Source organism: Python bivittatus, unplaced genomic scaffold (genome assembly GCF_059951505.1).
Source record: "Python bivittatus isolate LINGU-HERP-01145 unplaced genomic scaffold, Pbiv_v1 ctg000530_np1212, whole genome shotgun sequence".
In the NCBI taxonomy this organism is placed as follows: Eukaryota; Metazoa; Chordata; class Lepidosauria; order Squamata; family Pythonidae; genus Python; species Python bivittatus.
Window position 1 is genome coordinate 6,232,993 of NW_028277085.1, and position 26,207 is coordinate 6,259,199.

The 26,207-nt window shown below is 45.2% G+C and overlaps 1 protein-coding gene across 1 annotated transcript; it reads left to right on the forward strand.

Annotated features, from left to right (window-relative positions):
• The first annotated feature begins 1,746 nt into the window (after nucleotides 1-1,746).
• On the forward strand, nucleotides 1,747-25,637 carry SNX1 (sorting nexin 1). Its single transcript, XM_088148483.1, has 15 exons — nucleotides 1,747-1,927; nucleotides 5,256-5,358; nucleotides 7,586-7,722; nucleotides 8,515-8,581; nucleotides 11,836-11,879; nucleotides 15,225-15,366; nucleotides 16,601-16,679; nucleotides 17,887-17,962; nucleotides 20,725-20,838; nucleotides 20,990-21,083; nucleotides 21,940-22,145; nucleotides 23,258-23,401; nucleotides 23,780-23,860; nucleotides 24,433-24,504; nucleotides 25,213-25,637. The coding sequence occupies exons 1-15, from the start codon at nucleotides 1,802-1,804 to the stop codon at nucleotides 25,261-25,263; spliced, it is 1,536 nt and encodes a 511-aa protein (XP_088004609.1). The 5' UTR covers nucleotides 1,747-1,801; the 3' UTR covers nucleotides 25,264-25,637.
• Nucleotides 25,638-26,207: the final 570 nt, after the last annotated feature.

Sequence of the window (26,207 nt, forward strand, 5' to 3'; positions counted from 1 at the left end):
GAAGGCGCAGCTTTGCTCATCAGTCTATCTGGTTTCTCTCATTTCCTGCTTCTCAAAAGCAAGGTAACTACAAGATGAGATGCTGGTTTGTTCCTGCTTCTGCTCGGTACCTCTTCAAACCACAAGATTGTCTCTGAAAGTTTTTTTTTTTAAGATAAACATCTCTCTTTTCCTGACAACACATAATGTTCCATCAATACTTGTCACTAAAAACAAAAACAAAAAAATAGAACAAGTCTCCATTCAGTCTTCTTCATGAGATAATTATGGTGGAGATGAGTGGAAGATCTCCCCTTATAGACCATTCAGAGCTTCTGGCAGAAAAAGTGACAGGAATGCAATAAATAAATAACAAGCCTTGATGGCTAAATTGACTTCTTTGATCAAAGAAAAGACAGTATTTACGTTTATTGCTGACTGGAAACGCCTTATGGACTTTTTGCATAAAACAGAAAAAAGGAACTTATGATTTATGGTTTTGATGATTAGGATAGATTATAGAAAGAAGAGAGTTATGTTGTAACCATAGAATAAGAGGTAAATTTATAAATGCACTTATAACTGCTGTAAAGATCAGAAGCCACTTCTTTGTATCTTTTTTCCTTTTCTATTTTTCTTTTCCTTTTTTTCCCTTTCTTGCGCTTTTTAGCTTTCTCTGATTTCTTTTTCTTTTCTGTTTCTTACTTTATATTAGTTTGTATTACTTTTTTATCTTCGTTTTTAAACATCTTTAATAAAATTTTATATAAAAAATAAATAAATAAGCCTTCTTAGATAAGGAGACTTTAATCCAGCCCCATAAAGAATTGCATTTATTCATTCCATGTGGAAGGACAGCAGAACGAGGAGGGGACAATCCAGTGCTCTATTGAGGTGCTGAGGTCCAAGCACTATCCACGGCAGATATTTTATTCTGTCTATAATAAGTGCTATTGTGTATCATGTTCTAATCTATAATACATACATTATATATTTATTTATTGAACTTATATAGCCGCCCATCTCACTTGAATGATATATGACATACATGTTACATATAATCATTTATATTATATATTAATACTCTATGCCATACGCTTACATTATGTTATATATATATATATATATATATATATATATACACACACACACAATATATGCATTATATCTGTTATACAAAATCATTTACATTATATATAAATACTGTATTACATACACTTAAATTATTTTATATTACAATATACATGTCTATTATATATAATTGTATTATATGTATATGACTATGGTATTACATCACTTACTTTACATTATACTGTGTATACAATTTAAATATATATATATACACACAGACATTATAACTATTATATAAAATCATTTACATTATATATAAATACTGTATTACATAGACTTAAATTATGAATATTTTATATGTACAGTATATACATATATTATCCATATGCTTTGTATTATATACCCACATCTATATTGCATGCATTTACATTATGAGCCATATATTTTATGTACATAGCATATACATTTATATCCATTATAATCGCCTCAGAATAAATCAAGCTCCGCCTGCTGCGCTGAGCGGCTCTTACGGGCGCCGCCAACAGCTGCAGGGCGGGCACCCGCTTGCCTCTCCAGAAGGAGACCGCGGCCACGCCCTTCGCTCCTCCCTCCGCCTCGTGCCGGCCCGGATTGGGCGTCCCGCTCGCTTTCCCCGCCTCCCCTTCGCCCCGCCCCTTCGCCATAAATCACCTGTTGCGGCTTCCGGCCGGGCTGCGCGAGGGGAGCCGGAAGTGGCTGCCTCGGCGGCGAGATGGCGTCCGGAGGCTCCCCCGCGGACCGGCTGCCCCCGCCCTTCCCGGCGGAGGCGGAGGCGACCCCCGCCGGACCCCCGCCGGACAGCGACTCGGACGGGGAGGACATCTTCACCGGCAGCGCCGTGAGTGCCCGGGCGGGGGGCGGCTGGCCGGCCAGACCTCCTCCCCGCGCCCGCCGGGCGACCCAGGCGGGACGGGGCTGCTCGGCGGTGGCGCTGCGCTCGGCCCGGCGGGAGGCGGCCGCCCGTCGCTCGCTCCCCCCCCCGCTCCTGCCGCCTCGGAAAGTTTCCCCGGGCGAGCGCCGCGGGCGCCTCCTCGCGAGTTCTCCCGGGGCGGCCCCGACTCCCATCATCCCCGGCCACGCACCGCGGCCCCAGCCCGGGAAACGGCCGAGAGATGCTGCCGCTGCCCCCGAGCGCCGCCGCCGCCGCCTGTGGGGACCTGGAGGAAACTCGCCCCTCCCGAGCGGACCCCGGGATGTGCTCCCGGGAAGCCCGGCGGAGCTTCCCGCGTCTGCGAGGGTCGCTCTTGGGATCCGTCTCCCCTTCTCGGTCGGGGCGCGCCCGTTCGCCCGGCGGGAGGAGGACCGGCTCCCGAACCCGGCTCCTGAACCCGTTTGCAACCCGGCGCCCTTCGGTTGTGGCGGAGCCGGCCTAGGATGATGGGAGTCGGAGTCCGGCACGTCCCCGGCTCTGCCTGGGCATGGCACGAGCCTCTCCCGTAAACCCGCGTGCCTTCCAGCGACCTCCCGGGCTTGTTTCCCGGCGGAGCGGATGGGAGCGCAGCCGCCAAGCGTCGCCTGCGGGAGGGGAGCCTGGACTGGGGTTCAGGTCCGGGTTTCAAATTCTGCTTACCTTGCTTTACAGCAAGAGATGTGTTCCTGTTGCTTCGCTGCCCCAATCTGAGTCTGCGTCCCATCTTTGTCTTGGGCGGGTTTGTTTCTCTGGGAAGGACTTTATCTTGGGTTGAAAGAGGGTCTTCCGCAGGTGCTGGTTGATCCTTCACCGCTGTGAAATCCCTTTATAGAGCTGCTGTTACTATCTTCTTTTAGTGAGCGGTTACCCTTCCAGCTAATCTCAGTCACAAGGACTTAGATCCCAAGAAGTGAAGATGTTTTGTTGATTTCCAAGGTAGCCTACAGCCCTGGGATTCCCTAGTGGTCCCCCATCCATGTAACAACCAGATCAGATTCTGCGTAGACTTTTTAAATCAGTCGAGGCCAACTAAATGCTGTGTTTTCTTTTAAAGCAGCGCGAATGTTTGGCCATTTATTTGCTAGATTCATATCCCTCCTTTTGGTCACAGCAGTAACCCTGTAAGATAGGTTGGGCTGAGGGAGTCCAAAGTCTCCAGTGGGATTCTCTGGGTGAGAGTAGACTTCATCCTGGGTCTCCCCTGACCTAGTCCAATATCTAAACTCTATGCCACAAATGTGCAGTATGTGTTTACACAATTTATAAGCTGTTGGGCGGCTTACCATTTTTCAGAAAACAAGATAATACCTTGGAGATAAGTTTTAAGTTTTGTTTCTGATTATTCTTTTAGCTACATTTTTATCTGAGAGATGTAAATTGCTTATGGAATATACTACTGGGTATCTGACCCTCAGAATAACCGTCTTTTAGTAACTTTGAGGATCCCCCAGGAGTAAAGATGCTAATTCTATACTGTAATTTTGTGGGTCGCATATGTACACCAGCTGATATTAAGCTGCCAGCATTAATAATGGTTATCTTTATGGCTTGAAAAGTTGTCTTAATGGCTCTGAAAATTTCCATGGTCATGTTCCTCTGTCAGTCTGGGCAGCCGTCCTGGGGTGTGACCATGTGGATGAGAGGGTTCCTTAAATGCAGTTTTGGTACAATGGTTTTGTCTCAATCTCTGCTTCAAAAAAAAAATAACCTTAAGTGACGTGATTGCCAAGGCAAGGGGAATAAATGGTGACTCTCTTTCTCGCACTACAAAATCCAGAAACAGTTAATTGGCAAAGGAGAAAAAAATCAGGAGATTTGAGGCCAGGCCCCACCCTTCTGTTTCAAGAGAAAATGCTGATTTTAAGCAATTTATGCAGTAACTACAAAAAGTTAAGGAATACAAATGGAGTGAAACTTCCTGTGAAAAAGGAACCAAGTTTGACATTTAGTTTCTGACAGTGAGTAGGGAAGAGTTATGCACATGTGTTAGTTTGACATGCCAAAAGAGCACTCTGAGATGGCTGTTGCACAGCTTTTCAGCAGAAAAGTCTGAAATGTGGGGAGCCTCTCCCATTGTGACAAGAGCTTGAGCTTCATCAGGGTCAGCGTGCCTTGGCTTCTTTGTGAAAATACACAAGCGGGGGGCTAGCAGAAAACAAACTGTTGGAAGTAAAATAATTCATATTTTTGTAGTCATATTATGAAATGTAGATTACCTGCAAAAGCATGAGGAAAAATAGAAGGTAAATCAATAATGGAACAATAAAATAAAGAGCAGAGTTCAACTCTTGTTGAAAAGTTTCAGCAAACGGTTAGGGCTAGGTAATAATCAGGAGTCTGTTGCACCTTTTCTGACTGACAAATTTTATTCAAAGGCAGAAGCTTTTGTGAGCCCCAGTGAGGCTCACAAAAGCTTCTGCCTTTGAATAAAAGGTGCCCTCAGACCCACGGGACTCTCTTCCTGCAATGGCTCAGAACGAGGATTTGCATAATAACATAACTCTTTGATCCGTCTTACATTGTGAGAATGCCATAAAGCTTTTGTGTTTGCAGGAATATATTCCAAAGATGTAGGATGAGAAGAGGGATGTACAGATTCCCAGTCGTGTGTTTGAAACACTGCTACTGCACTTCAGCTCGAAGGCAGTGCGTTGGTGTGAGCTATAGACTTGTATACAATAAAGAGGTCAGGACTGACAGGTTCAGACGGACAGTCCAGTTACTTTGACATGCGGTTCAAAGGGGTCAGAACTTCTCCAGAAGTGACCTGTAGTGGCGTGACATCTAAACCTTGCTTTGTTCCGAACCAGGCTCAGTAGCACCCGCAGTTCTGTCCCTGGCGCCTCTTGGAACCATCACCCTGTTCAGACAGCTATTGTCTTTTGGCCAACTGCATGCTCAGCGATGCAGACAGTGTCAGCACTGTCTCCAGATACCAAAGCGGGGGGGGGGCGTGTAGGAAGCGGGGAGCCTTTATAAGCCATGTGCTAGCCTGACAAAGCAGCATTGGAAAAGACACCCAATGCCTCCATTGTTAATTTAGCCCTAAAGCGACATATGCATTTCCAGCCCTGCCAGCTGTTGAGAAGAGATGTGTAGATTCAAATGGGAAGACTTTGCGTAGGGCAGGAGGAGGAAGCTTAGGTTTGCAGACTGAGCATGGGCAGAGAATCTGCTTGCTTAGGTATCTCTGCATATGTTTCAATAACAGATTTGATTCCGCAGCTTGGATAACGGCCCCTCTCTATCCTTATAGAGTAAGCCAGCGTTCCCAAAGAAGGAATCCCCAGTGCAGCTGGAAAACAGTTTCAGAACAAATGGCATCCAGGAAGACCAAGAAGATCAGGATCTATTTGCAGGTTTGTCGTGTTGCATGTCACGGTGGAAAGTGGTTAATAATAGTAAGTTATTAAACTCGTCTGCTGCCCAGCTCATGACGACTCTGGGTGGCTTACAACAATAAAAGAAAGAAATTACAATAACATCAATAAAAAATAAATGGCCCCCAGTCTTCACGGCTCTTCTAAACCACGGCAGGGCCATCCAGATCTCAGAGGGGACCTTGTTCCAGATGGTGCAGAAATCTATAGCTCCCTTAAAGTAGGTATGACCACATGTAAATAGAAGAATATTTGCCGGTCACACCTACTTTAGGAGTCTGGTAGAACCTTTTCCAGCTAACAAATTTTATTAAAAGCTCACTTTCTATAGATTTCTACTCCATCCAGCTGAACCTGGTGCTTCTCATGGTAGCACCTTTCCCAACAAATTTTATTGAAAAGGAGGTCACAAAAACGTACGCCTTTTAATAAAATTTGTTAGTCTGCCTCTCATATTTTTGCCACCATAGACTAACACAGCCCTCCTCCTATGCTGTTCGCACCTGTTTTAGTGAGGCACATGCTCACAGACTTTCTCTGAAATGCTCACACGAGCTACTTTGCTGACTTGTATCCCACTAAGATTGTATAGTACAGGTGTTACTGTTTTGCAAAAACAAATTTGATTGAATTTAAATTTCCTTGAGATTACATTAATTACAGTTCATATGATTAAAAATAAGTTACTTTGACCTCAACTTCTGGTGGCTATATAAATACAACCATGGAGCTTTCTTGGCAATAACATGGAATTGGTCTGCTGTTGCCTTCCTCTCATGCATTACATTTCTGTTGTGCTGTAAGCATTGCAAATTGGTGAGAATTTTTGGATTTGCTCTAGGGGCCGCCAATAGTTGTAGACCTCTGTTCTAGTTATAAACTTGGCAGCTAGTCTGAAGTCATAGAGTGTAAAACACATTACGAAGTCCCTAGAACTTTGGGATAGCTGTTGACAAGCTATTCTTGGCCTCAATCTTCTCATCTGCAAATGGGGATCCTGTTACAGGGCTTTGAACGTGAAAAGTTTGGTCACATATCCTGAGTAGGCCTCAGAGTCCCATTTCTGCTGGTGAGGCTTTGTTTGTTAGCAGAAATGGGACGGGGTTAGCTCCTGTGTTTCTCTGTGTCTCCTTGTCCACTCTCAAAATCTGATCCGGAGTGTTAGGAGCACCCCCCCCCAAAAAAAACAAATTTGGCAAGATGGGGTCTACAAATGGGAAAAGAAGAGCCAAACTACTGAAGCAATTCTGCTTGAAGTATTTACAAATGGATTATGATATGAAATATGAATCACATCAGTTTATCGGAACCAGAGAGAATTCTTGGAGAAAGAGTCTTGTATGTTGAAGGAAATCCAGTTGGAACAAATTTAACATGGCTGAAATCCAGTTGGAATGGATCTGTTATATTCTCAGTTCTGGCAAGAAAGCTTGTACATATTGCCAGCCGTGACAGTTTTGTTCTAATTAAATGTTTCATTACTTTAGTTTCTAAAAAGTGGCCATAGCAGGCTTATGACTGTTTCAGGTTTAGTTTGCTTTTTGGAAAGGGAACTCCACAAGGTTTTCTCCAGTTAGTGGGCCTAACCCAACTTAGTAAATCTTGAAAATGCCCAAAGAGGAAACTGGCCATTTACCCCCAATATCTCCATCTGACACTGGGGCAAGAATACAATCATTAACTTGTGTGTTTATTTCATGTTGTGTTTGGGCCTGTTTAGTAAGAATATGATGTGTTTGATACATGAACAGCAACTTTGAGATGACTGGTTGAGATTTGTGATTTAGATCAAGAATGGAGAGCACATGTCCTCCAGATGTGGCTTAACCGCAACTCCCAGGAGCTCTATCTGGCAGAGCTGTTGGGAGATGTGACCTTCTAGATACTGTTAAACTACAAGTTCCTGACTTAGATACTATTGAAACTGACATCTCCAAGCAGAGATGGGTGTTGGGGCCCAGAATGGATAGCTTCGTGTTATATGCTGTTGGATCTGATTTGATTGTTCATTTCTAAAGAGAGAATTCTGATGCACTAAGTAGATGATTCAACTTAGTGAAATGATTCTACCATGAATGTCTTTCATATTAGCTGTAAGTCAAGGAAGTGGCTCCATCTTGTGAAATTTCTGTAGAAATTTCATTCATCAGGGAAGTGACTTATGGCTTAAAAAAATCAACTTATCATTCAGTTTGCTCTTTTGCAGACGCCACTGTTGAATTGACCCTGGATAGCACCCAGAACCACCAAAAGAAGGAGACAACAACTGTGTTCAGTCCTGTCCCTTCTGTAGAAAAATCAGCACATTCCTCTTCTAAGCAGCAGTCAAAAACCTATGAGGAGGTAAGTGCTTTTGTGTTTGGCTAATTATCTGTTCAGTTTAGCTAGTTGTATATTCAGCTGTGTCCTGAATATCATAGGGAAGGAAACCCCGTCCATCTACATGGATTTCCAGCACCGTGCACAGAGATGAGGTGCCACCAAGGGCCTTCTCCACCCAAGCCCTACCCTCAGGGAAGTCACAGTACAACAAGAAAGTCTCTTTCTCCCTAAAAAAAAAAAAAGCTAGAGTGGTTGCTGCCCTCCCTTTTATTCCTAGAGAAAGGGGCCAATCCTTTCTCCGTGCAAAGCAGGCACGTTGCGTAAGTTGGATATTACTTTGAGCTTCATACCTTTTCCATCTTCTTGCAAGACTATTAAAAGAAGCCCTGAAGTTACTTTTGTGAGTGGAGCACGCCAGGAACTCTGCAGGCTATTGTCTCCCCTCTCCAATCAGGATATAGATTTTTGCCCCTCAAGCTTGCAATATAAACTTGAGTTAGAGCAAAAGTAAATATGATTTATTTATGCTTTACAGCTCTGCCTGTCTCCTGTCTTTCAGGATATAATTGCTAGGAAAAGCAGCTTACAAGTAACACTGGCATAAACAAAAGCACAACAAACACTTAAAAAAAAATGTCAACAGCTGGGATGTTTCTCAAAGGACAGTGAGAGGGTGGAAGAAATCGGGAAGGAGCAGAGGCTTCTGGTGTGGTCTCCACCTGCCTTCCCACCTCTCTCTTCGCCATATTGTGTATCGTATGCAAGGCCTAAGAAAAGTTTCTGACATACATGTAATCTCTCCTTCCTATATAGCTGGAAGAGGAAGAGCAGGAAGACAAATTTGAACTTTCAGTGGGAGTGAGCGATCCAGAGAAAATTGGTGAGTCACGATGAAATGGAAACAGTTTGACAGAGTTCGGTAGGATTTAACTATGCTGGGCATACCGCCATTCACTAAATTCACCTTCTGCCCTCAGAGTCACTGTTACCTTGATTTTTTTTCTGGAGCCTTTGATTTCTGTACAATTTAGAGCAAAGATATATCATGTGAGAGCTGAGTTGGGCAAGGAAGAACCCAGTGATTCCCAGGCTCAAGAAAATGGCCATGTAATTATACCTCAATGGCTTCTTGCCAGGACCATCAAGAGAGCAGCCACATTAACTTGGAAAGATGGGAGAAAAAAGCCTAAAGCATAAACTCTGGAGCAAAGACTTGTATAAAGGCTCTGATTTGTACTGTAGTGAGCAACTGACCTCCTTGTTCAAGGGGTAATTCTTGTCTGCTATAAAGCTTATAAACTAGTCGAGTCATATCAGAAAGTTAAGATGAGTCAGGCCTAGTGTGGAGTAAGAGCTGAGGTGTATTGCTGAACAGAAGTGTGAAGTCTGACATATAACTTCTGAAAGTCAAGGACTAGACCAACCTTTGCAAGACGTACAAAGGGCCCTTTTGAAAATGTTCAGGGCCTGTAAGGACAGGGATTTGGGGAGTTTTTATAAGGCAGAATAGTTGTATCTGCAAAGGCACTTGTTTTGCCTCTTCAAGCCTCCAGTTTCCCCCCACTCCAAAAATGCAAAAAGTGTAGGGGGCAGTGTGGTTCCCTGCAGCCTGGGGTATTTGGGAAAAGATGCTGGTGAGTTCATGGCTGGTTTTGTATACGTAATGTAATTCTGCGGGAATACAGTGGTGATGAGAAGAGTCATGACTAAAGCTCCCGTCCACTGGCCCTCAGTGGCAGCTCCCTCTCTTGCACGCTTGGCACGCTCTTGTGTCGCCGAACAGACTAGCAGGTTGACATAATCTGCCAGCATCTTGGGCAGGGAGATTCCAAACCCAGCCTGGAGAGTGCCCTTCTGCATTTGGAAATGCTGCGTATTCTCCTTGGAACAGTAGCAGCTGCGAAACATGATCAGGCTTGATGCACCTTTAATGGCAGCTGCATAAACAGGGTATCTATCCGTGCAGGGTTATGGCAGGAAAACTCTGTACCTGGGGAACATTATACCCTTTGCTTTAGGCTTGTGGTTTTCTCAAATGAAAGCTCTGCACACCAGAAGGATTGCTTGGCCAGCTCTCAACCCACTTCCTCTTTCTATGTGCTAAGTTTTTTTTTTTTCCACTTTCCTTCAGCTGCCTTAGTGTTCTAACAGCCACTTAATTGTTCAGTGTGGGGCAGATGCACAGGGCTCTCTCAACCTTAGCAGTGCAACAAGTCCCTAATTATTGCACTAGGCTGATGTTTGTAGGAAGCAGGGCTTGGCACCCCTGAGGGAGCCTCTGTCCTTGGGCTTCACCCATCCAGGTCCTGGCTTTGCAAATCTCTTCTCTCTAGGACTGGCGTGATAGAAGCAAAGTTAGGACTTACAAGTGAATGCCACGGCCTCCCAGGTTGGAGGAAAATGCATTTGTTGATTTGTTTGTTCATTCAGTTTAGAGGACACCAACTTCTCAGCAATTCTGGGCAGCTTAAAATTAAAAGGAAAAGAGAATAGATTGGCGTCACCATCACCTGAGATCCATTCCTTTTATTCGTTCCTCTCGAGCCCACCAGAGTGGTGGCCTTCATTTATTTCTTATTTATTTGATTTACACGGCCACCCTTCTCATAAAACTGAGTCTGAGTGGCTAGCACAGTTTAAAACGATGATACATAAATAACACAGGGCAGAAGTAACAAAACAGTTGCAATAAGATCAGAAAAGCAAAGGAAAAAAAAGGCAATTGAGGATAAGCCAGTCAACAGTAATTAACGAACCCTCCTGGGTTCAGCTAAGCTTCTGACTCGCAGGCCGGGGAAAACGGCTGCTCTGAAGGGCTTCCTGAACGGCTGCAGGGTCTTCCGGAGGGCAGGTGCTGCGACAGAAAAGGCACCCGTCCTGAGTCCTGCAAGCGAAGAGCATCGCCAGCGTTCCAGTCTAATATTTTTCTTTAGATCTTTAATGCAAATGTGCCTCTCTAGCCTTCTAGAGTGTTGAAGGAGGAAAAAAAATAGCCCAGATAAACTGGAATGCAGATGAAACATTCCATCAGCAGCTGAACGGATTCCAAATCTTGCTTTGGATGTGGCAAATAGTAAATATATCCCCACCCCTTGGTGCTTTTTGTCAGTGTCATCCTGTTGCTGGTTTCTCACTCAGCCTGTGATTCCTTCAGGCACCTGGAACTTTTGGGGCAGTGCTGTTCCTTAGTGAACTGCCTCCCTTTTAGTGGTGGTGATGTGGTGGCTTGGATAATTTCTGTCCACTGAAGCCCTGGATCGATCCACCCGTTGCTGGAAGTTCTGAGTGTTTTGTTTTTTTTTAACGTCAGCTGAAGCATGGAGTGAGATGCAATTGCTCGATCCTGTTACTAGTCTGCATTGATACCATTGAGGAAGAATTCAGCATTGGAGAACGCTCTTTTTTGAAAGGAAGTGAGGTTTTAAACCTTTTGTGTCTAAATGAGATGTGTCGTCTACCCTGGGAAAAAGACAAAAATTCTGTATGAACTTGGGGGAGTTGTATAGCAGGCTTCAGTACCTGGAACCTTTTTTTCCACCCTACTCCCTAAATTCCTGAAGTCTCAGGATCACATTCTACCCTGAAAGGGAGCCCTGTTGAGTCTTTGCCACATAATCCTTGAAAAGTAAACGCCACCAATAGCTACCGTTTGTGCAAAATAAATTGTGTAAATAGTAACCATTTGTGTACAGCGTGTATGTATGTAAAGGTATGTGTGTTGAAGTTTTCAAGCATGTTTTTATTCTTATCGCTATTTTGATATATGTAAACCACCTAGAGAAAAAACCAGTTTGGTGTAGCGGTGAAAGACCACGCTAGAAACAACACACACACACACTGTGTAGAGTCGGTGAGGATTAAGGAAGTAAATACCTGTAAATTGCATAAATAAAGTCCTGTTAAACACATTCTAGATGTTGATTAAGATCATGGACAATATGGATCATCTTTGAAGGAAGCCCCAAGTGGTCACCAGAAGAGATTGAGCAACTGTCCTTGGCAGTGGGTTCTGCTGACCAGCTTGTGTTTACAGAGTGCCTACAAAGAAGGGGCATTAACCCCAACTTACTAAGGGTCCCAGTTATTATAGCCCGCTGAAGCTCTTGTCTCAATGTTCTTCTTTTGTTCCTGCAGGAGACGGAATGAATGCATATGTTGCTTACAAGGTGTCCACCCAGGTATGCCTGCTTTCTGTTGTTTTTCCCCATTATTGCCAAGGCAGCCGGTCTATTTAAGGCAAAGTAACTCTTTTATGTCCATTTTCCACTTGGGTTTAGAATGTTTTTCTTCCAAAGGTATTTGGCAATCTGTAAGAGGACAGAGCTATGAAGTGGCTGTTCACTGTTTTAATTGTACTCTTCCCCAGATTCCCCCCAATTCATTCAGACTGCAAAGGGAAATCTGATGTCTAGCAGAGAACCTGATCATTTAGACAGTGTCTGTATGGCTCTTTCCAAAACAAGGGTTTCCTGGCACCCAGTTTTGTAATCTAAAAGCAGCAAAGGGGGGGAGAGATGCACACGTAAGCCTGGGCACCAATTCTTAAAGTTATGTTATAGTTGTTGTAGTGATGAGTTTGGAGCAGTAGAAGGAAGGCTTTGAAGACAAGCATTTTTCTCAGCCAGATTGTTTCAGTAGGTCTTGCTTGTCCATTTGTCTGGCTCCCACAGACAGCTCACATTTCTAAATCTGTCTTACATTTTCACTCACTGTTTCTCTCTTTAGCCCAGGCCAGGTAGGTGTTTGTGCCCCAGATGAGCTCAGGTTACAGTGACAATGTCTGTAATGCCTGTGTAAAAAGTGTCCTGCCATTTTCTACAATCCACAGTGCAGAAAACCCCACAGGTGGCCTTCAAAGATACTGTAGGCTGGGCAGTGGCTACTTTAGAGGGGCACAAGGCAGAGAAAATGTGGGAAGTCATTTGATGGAAATATGTGAACTTCCGAGCCCTAGAATGAACTGCAGCATCCGAGGAATTGTGGAGATGGAAGTCTTCTCGTAGGTTGGGGAAAGTGAAGATAGAGATCCTGGTGAAACATCTGGAGTGTGTCTCTCACCCTTAATCCCCTCCTCCCCAGCTATTGCTTCCTACTCCCAGACAGTTCTTTTATGTCACCTCCATCTGAACTCTCTCTTTAAAACAACAGCTGCGATGGCCCCACCCTTTGTCACCAAGCATTTAAGCTTTACTAAGCAACTGTCTTCTAAATAACCATTTGGTGAACTTCATGCACCACCTGTCCAAAAAGCCCATGGGGTTCAGCTTTCCGGTCGCTTCCCGTAACTCTGCGTGAGCAATTATGTGTGTTGAGGCTTTGTCTTCGGGATTTCATGCTGATTGGAGAAGGGCCTGCCTCTTTTTTTCCCTTTTGAAAGGGTGCCAAGCATGTTCTCAGAACACGGCAGGTTATTTCTAATGGTCTGTTAGCAGAGCTGCCCCGTGGACAGTCCCAGACAGCAGCAGTTGGCGCGGCAACACATTGGGACAATAAGCTCATCTGTTCCTTTTCTCCTCCTCCTCTGTTAATCTGGATGGTGACCTTGGAAAGCCTCTGAGATGAAAGGCTCCAGTTCTCCTGTTCTAAAGAACACATTCTTGGAGAGGACGTAGACAAAAGACCAGCCACACCCATTTAAGGGCTGGGAGGCATTGTTTAATTATTTTATTTTTCCCCAACTTCTAAGTGCCAGACACGGAGAGTTTTCAGCTCTTGGGAAATCAGAAGATTTCTCTGCACAGTAGGTACACAAAGCCTACCTATTTTGATGCTTATTTGGTCCAAAGAAGTATTTTTCAAATGCTCTGAGACCACAAAAATGGGACTAGAGTACAGGTAGTCCTCGCTTAACATCCATTCCTTCAGCAACCGTTCAAAGTTACAATAGCACTGAACAAAGGGACTTATGACTGGTCCTTGAAGTTCCGGCTGTTGCAATGCCCCACAGTCACATGAACAAAATTTGGGCCCACCCACATTTACAACCACCTTTTGGCCGCCCATCTACCCGCCACCACCAGCTACCCCCACTGCCCAAAAGGGCAGAGATAGGGGGGTATAGGCAAATAGGGTGAGTTCCAGAGGAGGCAGTCTCTTACCTTACTAAGGCTCAGGGCTGGGAGGAACCAAGCCAGGAATGGCTTGGATCGGGGTGGGTTCTCACCTAATGACCGGTGGGATTCAGTTAACGACAGCAATAGGAACTGCCAGGATTGCTGTCGCTAAGCGATGCCTTCACGCGACGTCACGCTTTACAGCCGCATCACTTAGCGATGGAAATTTCAGTCCCGATTGCTGTCATTATCCAAGGACTACCTGTAGAATATATACGCCTCACATTGTTTACCTGTGACATAGATCTCCTGGCAGTGCCACGTCTGCAGAGATGATTTTTTTTAAAAAAATGCAACAATAAAATTTACAGTGTTTGCACTCATTTTGGAGATTTCAAAGATGTCCCATTTTTTCCCCATAATAAAATGGATTGACTCAGGAATGATCCATAAACCACACAAGTTAAGCATTAATTTTACCAGCGAAGACCCAGTTTCTTGTCGAGTGCCAATAGCTGTTAAATTTTTCTCCTGTTCCCATCTCAAAAGCTACCTATGCATTTTATTTAAATCCTTTTGACTGACCAGATAAAAGACAGGTGTCCCTCAGTTACACCTTCCTTTCATCGATTTCCAGTGTCTTTGCAGCACAGATGCCTTCGGCTTCCAACTTACTGCTTTTTGCCAGCTGGCAAAAATACCTTGTCCACCCTCCAAATATCCACATAACTGGGTCAGTGTGTCCCCAACTAACGCATCAAAATCCTCTTCCGTGCTTCGTGGCAGGTTGCTTTTGATACGGAGAGGAGACGTCCAAAAATGCTTATAATGTGAATTGGCAGTCTTGCTGAAGGGGAAGCAAAGCGGTGCTTGGCTACAACAAAGGCCTCTTTTATCCTGGCTGTGTTTAGTTTCTTCAAGAGTGCATCAGCTTCATCTCTAACGCGGTTTGCGTGTCATTTTTAAAATTAAATATATTTAAATGCCTAAAGTTGTACTTTGGGCCAGTCCCTCTCTCTCAGCTCAACCTGCCTCACAGGATTGTTGTTGGGGGAAAAGGAGGTAGGAGTATTAGGTATGCTTGCCACCTTGAGAGAGAGAAAGAAAAAGGTGGGAATAATATCATCATCATCATCACAATACCTTTAACACCAAACAACATCTGCCTATCCCAAGTCCTTGGGAAGGGCTTGATAGGTGGATAAAAATGCCAAATCCAGGCTAAACATCTGGCCGACTGAGCGGCCAACCATCACCCTCATCACCATCATCGTGCTTGTCGATAGCTGAGGAGCATGCCCCACACAACCCTGAATGTGTTTTCTGAAAAGTAATGGCTGCCTTTTGTTTTAAAAGCTTTAAGGAACCCTAAGTAGGATCGCAGACTTCCAAGCGGTGCCATTCAGATTTTTAAATCAAGATGTGTGGACGTGCGTTTGCGCCTGCTAACCTGATTCTCACTGTCCTCAGACCACTCTGCCGATGTTCAGGAACCAGCAGTTCTCCGTGAAGAGGCGATTCAGTGACTTTTTGGGCTTATACGAGAAGCTTTTGGAGAAACACACACAAAATGGAATCATTGTTCCTCCTCCTCCCGAGAAGAGCTTAATAGGTGAGATTGCCAGCAACGTTTGATTATATTCCCACGTTCAACATACTGGCCCAGCTTCACACGTTGCCATACACCAGAGCCCCTGGGCTCCCATCCCATCCTAGATGAGACTAAAGCGAAGTAGGATATTTTGTGCTTCGGCCCCATCGTGAGCGATGACAACTTGGCTGGAGCATTGCGTGCTGCGTAAACCCAGCAGTTGTGTTCTCTTAACACAGCTTTAGCACGTTAGATAAAAGGCAGGCAATAGGGTTTGGGTTTAGCTATGATGTGTGAGCACAGCTTTGGTGGTTTATAAACCAGCGATTCTTGTTATACGGGCACCGGGGTTCAAGGACACAGGGTTGAAACAAGCTATAAGTCAGCATAGCGTATACCTAGCGAACGTCTTTTGTGTAGCTTCAAACTTCTAGACGCTCCCTGTGCAGCATTCACGGGCAATTTGCAACGGCAATACGTTGCTGATCTTTTGTGAGCTGTAATAGCATCTTTTTCTAAGGATAAGGTACAATCTGGCTCTTCATTCCTCCTCAGTAAGAGGCGAAGCACTCTCTTGCCCTGCAGAGTTACTAGCCAAGGCCTTGATGCCTGCGATGTCCTGTTCCAACGCCTTCCCTTTCAGAAGATAATTCTGCAAGTGACGCTTGAGCTTCAAGAAACAATGGGCAGCCTCCTCTTCTCTGCTCACCTGCTAGCACAGGGGGAGCAATCTATCACCTGTTCTGATTGAGTCCCCCTGTTCTCCCCATTCTACTAATGACCTATTTGCTGCCTAAAAGAATCGCAGTTCTTCAGAAGAACCTGCAGGAAGGAGTAGTGGTTACTCTACTGGGAGTTGGAGTAGTGGGCTTTTTAGCACTGTTGCTTTTTTAAAAAATCCCCATCGTAAGCAACAAGGGGAAGATACTGTAGACCAACACCAGAGCTAGACTATAATTCCTCCTTTGAGAGGCGTGCAATGGAGGCACAAGGGACTATTCAACCAAGCAGATTCCCCAGTTGAAAGCAGAAAGGCCTGATGCTGGAAAAAGCCAGCCTCGAGAAATGGTGGCAAGACGAACATTAAGGTCTCCAGCTCAGAAGAAGGCAGTACCCAGGTGAGACCCGTAGGTCTTGCAAAGTCCTCTGAGCCACAAATCTGATGAGAAGCTCCGAAAGGAGACCTCTAAGTTGAACCTCTTGTATGTGCCACGCAAGTAATTTGTGGTCATATTTTTCTTTTCTCTTGTTCCAGGAATGACCAAAGTAAAAGTTGGAAAAGAAGACTCCTCCTCCACAGAATTCTTAGAGAAACGAAGAGCTGCCTTAGAAAGGTTGGTATCTGCATCTCTCATTGGTGGGTGCTGTAGTTTGGTAAGCCACAAGGTGGTGCAATTGGCTTGTTGTTCTGGGTAGGGAGATCTGCCTGGTACGGAGTAGCCCATGGGCTCACCTAACCTGGTGCGATTTATACTTAGTTCAAAAGCAGCAAGTATCTGATGCGTCTCAAAGGCCCCTAAATATTTCCTAGCTTCTGGTCCTCAGATGTCAACCTGTGAAGAATCTCATTCGCTTTTAAAGCAATCTGGAATAAATTGCAAGAAGACATTTCCTTTTGAAATTCTTCGGAGATTTGTCCAGTAGGCTATTCCTGTGAACAATCGATGGAAACTGTTCTCTGGAATATGGCCTACAGTTCCTGAAATTTGATCCTTTTGGTTGGAATGGATTCCAGTAGAAACTAAGGCTAATGAAGTTCACCCAGGTGGAAATTGCTTCATATCTCCCCCATGAATGGAGAAGTGAGAAGGGGAAGGCCCCAGGACAACCTGTTTTTCTTCTGTATTTTCATGCTTCCAGTTTCAGTGGATGTGCGACGTCTCCTTTAAGATAAGCTCAGCTCAGTTCCTGGTGCCCTTCTGGACACAGCCATGCTGTTTTCCGGCAACCACAAATGGTTTGCCATTTCCTTTTCCCAAGATGTTTGTGTACTTCTGGTCTATCCTGGCATTCTTTGGTAGTCTCCCACCCAAGTCCTGATCTGACCAAGCCCAGCTTAGCTTTCTAGCCTAAGAAAGAAACAGGCCAAGAGTCATCAGTGACTTCCACGGTGGAGTGGAGACTTGAATCTGCATCTTCTCACCTTGGTTCTGTTGATTTATACCCTCTTTCTTGTTCAAAAGATCAAGATGGTATACATAGTGTAGATATAGTGAGAGCAGATACAGGGGGCTGTTGTAGCAGAAATTGGACTGGGTGTGTGCCTGCCCTTATTTCTAAAATCATATGACTCTTCTTAATTCATCCACACCTGAAAGCAAGTAGTGGGTGGATCTGATTGTGAATCAGCCATTAGAGTTTAGTTACGCTTATTTAGTTATCCTCCCTACCCCTACCCCAATATTGGTATGAGGCTGAGTTTGTGAATATGCCTCCTCCTATCCTAGATGCTGTAGCAGCACAAACATCCCTTAGAGTTCTCTTTTAAAATCAGGAATGCTTCATGGAGGCAAACTGAACTTCTGTATTCCAATTCCCCAGGTTTATTCAAAGAACCGTAAGCCACCCAACCATGCTGCAGGACCCAGATGTCCGGGAATTCTTGGAAAAAGACGAGGTTGGTCTGCTGCCGTAACCAAGTGTGCGCTCTTATGGCCTAAGCGACCCCGGCATGTTTATGTGATGAAAAAAATTGGAGAAATGGACACTGGTTGTTGTTTTTGCTGCACTTGGGCTTAACAGCCGTGTTTTCAGAAACCAACTCCTTTGTGAAAGGCAGGAGGGGGTGAAGTGGAAAGCAGTTTCAGTTTCTTTCAGAACACGCCAGCCATGGGAAAAGAGTGACGCAGATCGGCTGGGTAAAAAGGGTTCTGAAGGAGTCTGCTGATTCAGCCGGCTTCCTCTTTGTTCCTTTCTGCTGAACCGTGTTCAGGTTAGGCTCTGTGGGACAGTGATTGCAACACGCTGAGCTACAGCCAGACGCGGCTCCTCTTCTGGCCAAAGCAACCATCCAAATTCTCTCTGCTTTGCAAAGAAGCTGTTTGAGAGGGGCTGGCTTGTGGACTGTTTCCAAGTAATAAGAGCTCCTGCAGAAGGTGTTGATCTAGAGGTGGGCAGTCTGCATCTCTGAGCATTCGTTGGTCCCAGGGCATCCTGAGATTGCACTGCCCCACAGGGAAAATGGCTCACTTTCAGTGGTGCAGTTTTTATTCGGTCCAAAACCAGGCCAAATATTTTTGGTTTCACTCCTTCCAGCGGAGGCGTTCTGCCTCTGCTGACAACCGAGAAGAATCAAGTTGCGGCTCTTGACCTAGAAGAATTTGCCCATTGTTTCTTGTACGGCACTTGGAGGGTGCGTCTTTTTTTTCCCTCCTGTTTTTGCTCTCTCCTCTCTCTCTCTCTCTCTCTCTCTTTCTTCCGGCGGTTTCATCCTGCAGGCTGCCTGAATGGTCCAAGCCACTTGCAGAAGCATTTGTGATAGCTGAGAAAACGGTGCATGATGTGCGGTTGCAGGATACACAACAACTGATTACTCAAGGGAAAAAGCAGAGCTACTGCTTGTAAAACACTTTTTAGACAGACAGCACAAGTTTGTAGTTAAGTCCTAGGAGGAAATGCAGTCATCACTGTCTGGTCCTGAAAGCAAGGGAAGTTGGAAAGAGCCTCCCATTTGAGCCCTAATTTTTTTTTCATGCATACACAAGGTTATTCCTTTTTGTTTTAAACCTGTGGAATTAGAGTCTATTTCTTGCCGTCAGATTGCTGGTTGAAGATGAGCACACTCCTGCGTGTTGATAGAGGACTTTGGTTCACGTGTGGCTTATGATTTACCCTCTGGAGGGCATGGCTCTTCTCATGTTACTTCAGCAAGGAGACCCAGTTTCAGATGTTCTAAACTTCCTTCACTTTAGTTTTTCTGGCTCACTTCTGTTTTTGGAAAAGTGAACCTCTTCCCAGTTCTGCAACTTTCCCCTCAGAAAGGAGTGTTCTACTGACTTTGGTATCATGTTTTCTCACTCCAGAAAAAAACAAAAGTCTAGTTAACCTTTTTTAAGCAAACCTGACGTCAGTGCTAGTTTGCAAATAGTGCAGAGGTGCCCATGGAGAATATTCCCTTGTTGCAGCTCAAGGATCAGTTAGGAAGTATGTCTGCTTGCGCACAAATAACATTGATCACGCAGTTCACGTTATGGAATCTGCCGTTCGTAACCTTTGGTCTTACATTCTCCGACTTTATGGTGGGTTTCCTGCCAAGCAGCATTGCGGAAGTTTAGCTCTGAATGAACCACAGTCCTCTTTTCTTCTTCTTTAAAGCAGCACAGCCACTGCATACTAAAGAGAAATCATGACTGGATCATCCTTAATTCTAGGAACAGACTTATTGACCTGCAGATACAAGTAATGTATTTCTAGCAGTGCTTGAAACCTTTTTTAATAAGAGCCTGGATGGCTCTACCAGCTTCCCAAAGCTTCTGGGTGACTCAGAAGTGTGTTTCGCCCTATTACATCATTTGGGTGACTTGAAAGGGGGAACTAGGTTACTTTCACTTGGGTTGCTTTCTCTTTGGGGCACCGTGGCCTGTAGCAGGTAGTTGAATGAAGTTGGACTGTTCTGACTGGTCCTGTTGCCTTGTTTGGCCACTGGGAGGAGGGTGGACACCAGATCATGCTTTCTCCACTCTTAGAACCAAACACTCTAAGCTTCAGAAAGATCTTCTAGTTGGTTCCCAGACTGAGGAAGTTTCAGGAGACCCAACGTATAATCAGCCAGCGGCAAGCATTCTCAACAAAGTGTTCTGCCTCACCAGATCATAGGAAGGCAATGAGAAAGAAAATCAGAAAGTCTCTGCCTAACATCCATGGCGATATACTGGTTCTAAGTGGGAAATAGTTTAATTGCTGGAATTCTTGCAACACATCCCATTCATCTCATTAAAGAGACCTTGGTGAGAATCTTGCCGAGAAAAGAATCACTGTTGGTTTTAGGCAGCCTGACAGCTACCCTGCTGTGTGAAATGATTCAGTTGCTCCTGCACCGAATTTTCTGGTCTGTTCCCTGAAAGTTAATAGCCCATGGATCAAAAAAAAAAATCATCTGAAGCTGGGGAGCATTGACTAGGAGCTGGTTTCCAAAGGAGAGGAAATGCTTCTTTAAATTCATAAGCCTGCGGCCGACTCTTCCTAACAACCTAATAAACAGGATTTTTCCTATTTAAACTCTATGGAAATCGACATTCTGTTCTGACAAACAGGGTACCCCTCTTCTCTCTTTCCTGTTAATCATCTTTCAATCCAATTGTGCTTGGCCTCTGAGGAGAAATCTTCAAACAGCACTGATCAACTGCACCGTTGTTGATTTTCCTTCCCATCTTCTTTCAGCTGCCGCGTGCCGTTGGCACCCAAGCCTTGAGTGGAGCTGGCCTCCTGAAGATGTTCACCAGAGCCACCGATGCAGTCAGCAAAATGACCATCAAGATGAACGAATCAGACATTGTAAGTAATCAAGCATTTCTTGATATACATGAAACCGCTATATATCTTGTCCCTGGGTAGGATTCCTCAGATTGTCTGCATCACTGAATTCATATTCTCTTCATACGATGACTCATTGGGGTTGGTTCTCTGCCCCGTCTCTCCTTTCTAGTGGTTTGAAGAGAAGCTTCAGGAGGTGGAATGTGAGGAACAGCGCCTGCGGAAGCTACATGCAATTGTAGAAATGCTGGTCAATCACAGAAAAGGTAACTTCCCTGATGAACTATTGAAAAACGGTGATGTCACCTCTCAGCTTTACAGACACTCTAGATTTGCATCTGGGGCCATGAGCACTTTGTAAAGTTGCGGGGGGAGCATACGGTGCTCTGGTTCCCCGCAACCTTAGCTGGAGTGTTCAAAAGCGATGGATGTTCAGGGTTCAGATTTAGTGGCCTTTTTTCTCTTGCAACGAAGTGATGCTGGTTCTATCTTGAGATTCTTTGATTATCAGCAGGAATAATTGTTGTGACTTTGAATCGGGGGAACGGTTTCTGGGTGTAAAGGAGGCAGCTACATGCAGAGACTAGAAAAGTGATCATGGGCTTCTTACTCTGGCAGTTCTGAATACAAGTCTTCCTTCCTGCAGTGCCTTCCAGCTGAAACATACAACCATGTCTAATTACTGGAAAACAAGCCATTAATGAATTGTAGAAATGGAATTATAGTAACAAGGGACTGGATGCAGTAAAACAAAATCTATTTTCTGCCCTTCTCCCCCACATCAACCTGCAATGAACACATAGCCCCCCAACGCAGATAAGCCTCCCTAAATTGGCACATCATAACAGTGGTTTTTGGCTGGTTTAGTCATTTCTCCCCTGTTTTCCTCAGGCCCAGTTTGCCACTGGCTCTGCGCCCCCACTTTCCAAATGTTCATTTGAACTTGACTATCAGAATGGCTGCCTGAAACTCTGCGGTTGGTTGCGCAATCGCCACCTCCCTCTTGGGATGTTTTTGCCTTTGAGAGTCCTTTTTCTGCTGGGTTTCGGTGTTACACATTGCAGCTAATGAGGAGGTGAGAGCTTTCCTTCTCCTTCTCATGCTCCCCCTTTCGTCCTCCAGAGCTGTCGCTGAACACAGGTCAGTTCGCCAAGAGTCTGGCCATGTTGGGAAGCTCAGAGGACAACACTGCCTTGTCCCGGGCGCTCTCCCAGCTGGCCGAGGTGGAGGAGAAGATTGAGCAGCTACACCAGGAGCAGGCCAACGGCGACTTCTTTCTCCTGGCTGAACTCCTGAGTGACTACATTCGCCTTCTAGCTGTTGTAAGGGTAAGAGCTCCTGGAATCTTGCTGAAGGGGAGGTTGGAGCAGATGGCGCCCTGCAGAGCTCTTTGGCCATTATGGTGGGAGAGGGCCACACTGGGAGCCCATTAGGCTTTAGGAGTTGGACCTCAATGTGTGTCCAAAATGCTTGCTGACCCCACTTTCTCAAGGTATGTACAGTAGCCAGTGGTATTTGAGAATAGCCACACTGGATCAGACCAAGGTCCATCTTGGTCCACTATTGTGCTCTTGTCATGGCCAAGCAGAAGCTTCTGCGTAGGAGGAGACCATGTTGGGTCACTTGCAACTTGTTTGGGGGCAAGCTGTCTCCAACCCAAGATTGCATGAAGCCTTCAAGTCAAAGGCCTGTTAACAGGTTGTCCTCCGTGAATTTATCCAATTCTTAATTAAAGCTAGATAGTGGTGATGATGAATTCCACCAGTTAATTGTGCACTGTGTGAAAAAGTAGTTACTTTTGTTTGCTCTAACTTTTCTGAACATTGGAAAACCTCTCCCATCCCAAATGTTAAAGAGCCTTAATAGGGGCAGGGACACTTTGGGTGTGATTTTGTGTTGGTCTTTTGGGAGATTTAAGCAAAGTGTGTGCATTAAGCCTATTTTGTGGCTCTGTGCAAGAAAAGATGTAGCATCTTCAGTTATTTCAAAAGAGACGTTTCACTTAAGCAAACATCACAGTGTACCTCTTTTGAATATTTTGCCCAGCCCTGTCTTCTTAAAACTCTCAAGAAATTGTGCTGTTGAATTTTAGCACTCTGCCACCAAATTGTAGAGCTGTATACTAAGAAACATTTAGCAGACCACCATAAAGAGATTGAGACGGTTTGCACCTCGTGGGCACCCTTCTTTAGGCAAAGGTGTTTGATGCTGTTTGATCAGCTTTAATATTGTGGACTTCGACTCCCGGAATTCCCTAGCCAGCATGCTGGGGAATTCTGGGAATCAAAGTCCACACACCTTCAAGTTGCCACGGTTGAGAAACACTTCTAGCACCGTTGCGCCGTTTACATCTGACTTTGTCACTGCTCTGAGCTAAACCATAATTCCCCATTGATTATGTTCCTGAAGCTTCCAGCAGTGGCTCTCTCCCTCTCAACAGGGTGCCTTTGACCAGCGAATGAAGGCTTGGCAGCGTTGGCAAGACGCTCAGGTCACGCTGCAGAAGAAACGGGAAACTGAAGCAAGACTTCTGTGGGCCAACAAACCCGAAAAACTTCAGCAAGCCAAAGAGGAGATCTCAGAGGTGAGAGGAGGCCACTACAAACCAGGCCCATCATGTCCTTCTAAAACATTGCTCCCCATCAGGCAGGAACTCATCCTGTGCTGCTTCATAGTGATCCCACAGTGGGATCTAGTTCTCCGTTGCAGTCTGCACTTCTACATGTAAATCATGCACTACTATATGTCAATATGAGCTCAAGCTGTGCCACTTCCTAGAGAACTCACATGGCTGTCCAGCTCTCAGGAAAATAGGAATCTGCACTACTGCATGTAAATCTTACATCTATTTGGACTTAAAAAAAACTTCTTTTAAGGACACACTGCTCTCTCGAACAGTCTTTCTTCTGCTGATGGCCAAACATCGCTGCGCTCTTTAACCAGTTTTTTTCTGTCTCTTCAGTGGGAATCTCGTGTGACACAGTACGAGCGTGACTTTGAACGGATATCTGCTGTTCTCCGCAAAGAGGTCTTACGGTTTGAGGTACATAGGACTGCCTCTTTTAGTACAGGAGAGCCTCTTCCAGTTTCACAGTGCCAATGAAAGCAGAACTAATCTGAGGAAATGTCTGGCCCCAAAGGATTCAGTTCTTGGGTTAACACTGCATCCCCTTCCACCACCACCAGCTTTCTCAGTCCCAGGGTTACTGTAAGGAAAAACAAGCGGGGGAGGGAGGAAGGAACAGGTAGGAGACTTCAAATGTAATTCATTATCAATGGGCTGCCTCCTAATTTCACATTTAAAAGATGCAAGGCTTTGATCACAGGGTCACAACCTCCCTTTTGACTTTTTTGACCCTCCTCCCAATGCTCTTCCTACGCCTATTGCATCAAAAGTTCAGTTGCACTTTTCCAGCAGTTAATTGTTTAGCAGGCAATTGTCTGCTTTTTACTTGAGACACATGGAATTAATTGTCTACTCAGAAAATTGCCCTAAGTGTCAAGCCCAGTTCCAGCTTTGGGAACTTTTCTTGAGCTTTGCAGTATCCTGCTGTTGGAAGTGCCCCACTGAAGATCTATATGTCTGTGTGTTGTTTTTTTTAACTTCTATTACAGAAAGAAAAAACAAAAGATTTCCGGACACACGTGACCAAATACCTGGAGTCATTGCTACATTCACAACAGCAGGTGAGGGAGAGATGTGCTGTGCATCCCATTGGCGCGTGCCATGTCTTGTATTTATTTATAAGCCAAGAGGCTCTGCAGAGCAGCAGGTCCCAGGACTCTTGTCCACACCCAGTGACCAGGGTGAATCAGCTTCCTCCATCAATGCCTTTGGTCCCCTCCAATCGATATATTCCGAGCTGGACATTAGAAGATCAGCTCCAGTCAACTCTGTCAGCCTCACAGCTTGGAAACTCCTGTGGTTTGGGCTTTTCCTTTCATGGGGACAGGCTTCCCCTGGATCAGTGTTTCTCAACCTTGGCAACCTGAAGATGGCTGGACTTCAACTCCCAGAATTCCCCAGCCAGCCATGCTGGCTGGGGAATTCTGGGAGTTGAAGTCCAGCCATCTTCAGGCTGCCAAAGTTGAGAAACACTGCCCTGGATTATCCAGAAGGTCATGATAACGGCTGGGGAATTCTGGGAGTTGAAGTCCAGCCATCCTCAGGCTGCCAAAGTTGAGAAACACTGCCCTGGATTATCCAGAAGGTCATGATAACGGCTGGGGAATTCTGGGAGTTGAAGTCCAACCATCTTCAGGCTGCCAAAGTTGAGAAACACTGCCCTGGATTATCCAGAAGGTCATGATAACGGGGGGAATACCAGAAATCTTTCTGTATAAGCAGCTGGAGAATTGTTCTCTGATGTTCCCTCTTCTTCTCTGTCCACACAGCTGGTGAAGTATTGGGAGGGGTTCCTCCCTGAAGCAAAGGCCATCTCTTAAACAGGCTGGGTAAACATTTACTCCTGGATTGGACTGCCTTGATCACGGAATACCTCTTGGCCTTGGCTCCTGCAGATCTGATACTCCTTTGCTGAAGGAGCGGTTTCCCCAGCTAGTAACTCTTCTAACTGTATATTATTTTTTTCCATTTAGATTCATATATAAATATATATATATACACACACACACATGCACACACATATATTTTCCTATTGAAAAGAGACTAGTTTCCTGCTTACAGGGTGACTCGCCATACATAGCGGAGCGGAGGCAGGAATTAACACACGTTCTTTGGACTTCGATGTTGAACCCATGGATGTTTTCGGTGACTCCTGTGGTGCAACGACAGCAATGAAATAAAAGTTAAAATCAGGGCTTGGTAGCTAACTCGTCTCTTTGCGTGTGTCTGTGTGTGTGCGTGCTTGTATGTGTTGTGGCAACTGGCTAGGAGCTGTAGTGGAACGAATGGGCCACATTTTAATGCGGAGAAACACATTTCATGGTTTTCTCACACTTCTCACAGATACAAGCTTCTGTCATGTAGCAACAGGAACTGTGGATATCCCCCCCCCCTCCACGATCAAGAGTTTATCCCCATAAATCTTACCAACTAATTGTTTTCCCCAGGCCTCAGTACCAAAACAGCACAGGCAGGATTCTGCCTTGTTGCATCTCACAAACAACCCTCAAGGTAGGCTACGTAGCCCAGCGCGGCACCACCTTTTGGGCAGAAGGCTGCTGACATTCAGCTGCCAAGTTTGGACAAGGCATGGGTGGGGTTTGCGGGATTTGATGTGGCAAGCCATCACTCCTGACTTCATGGACCGTGCCAAGCCAACCGTTTCAACCAGCCACAGCTCAGGGCAGCGTGGAAACTTGAGTGCCACGGGGGGAATCGTAAAGCGTGGCCGACGGAGGCAGAAGACCTTTGGTTCCAAGTTAGC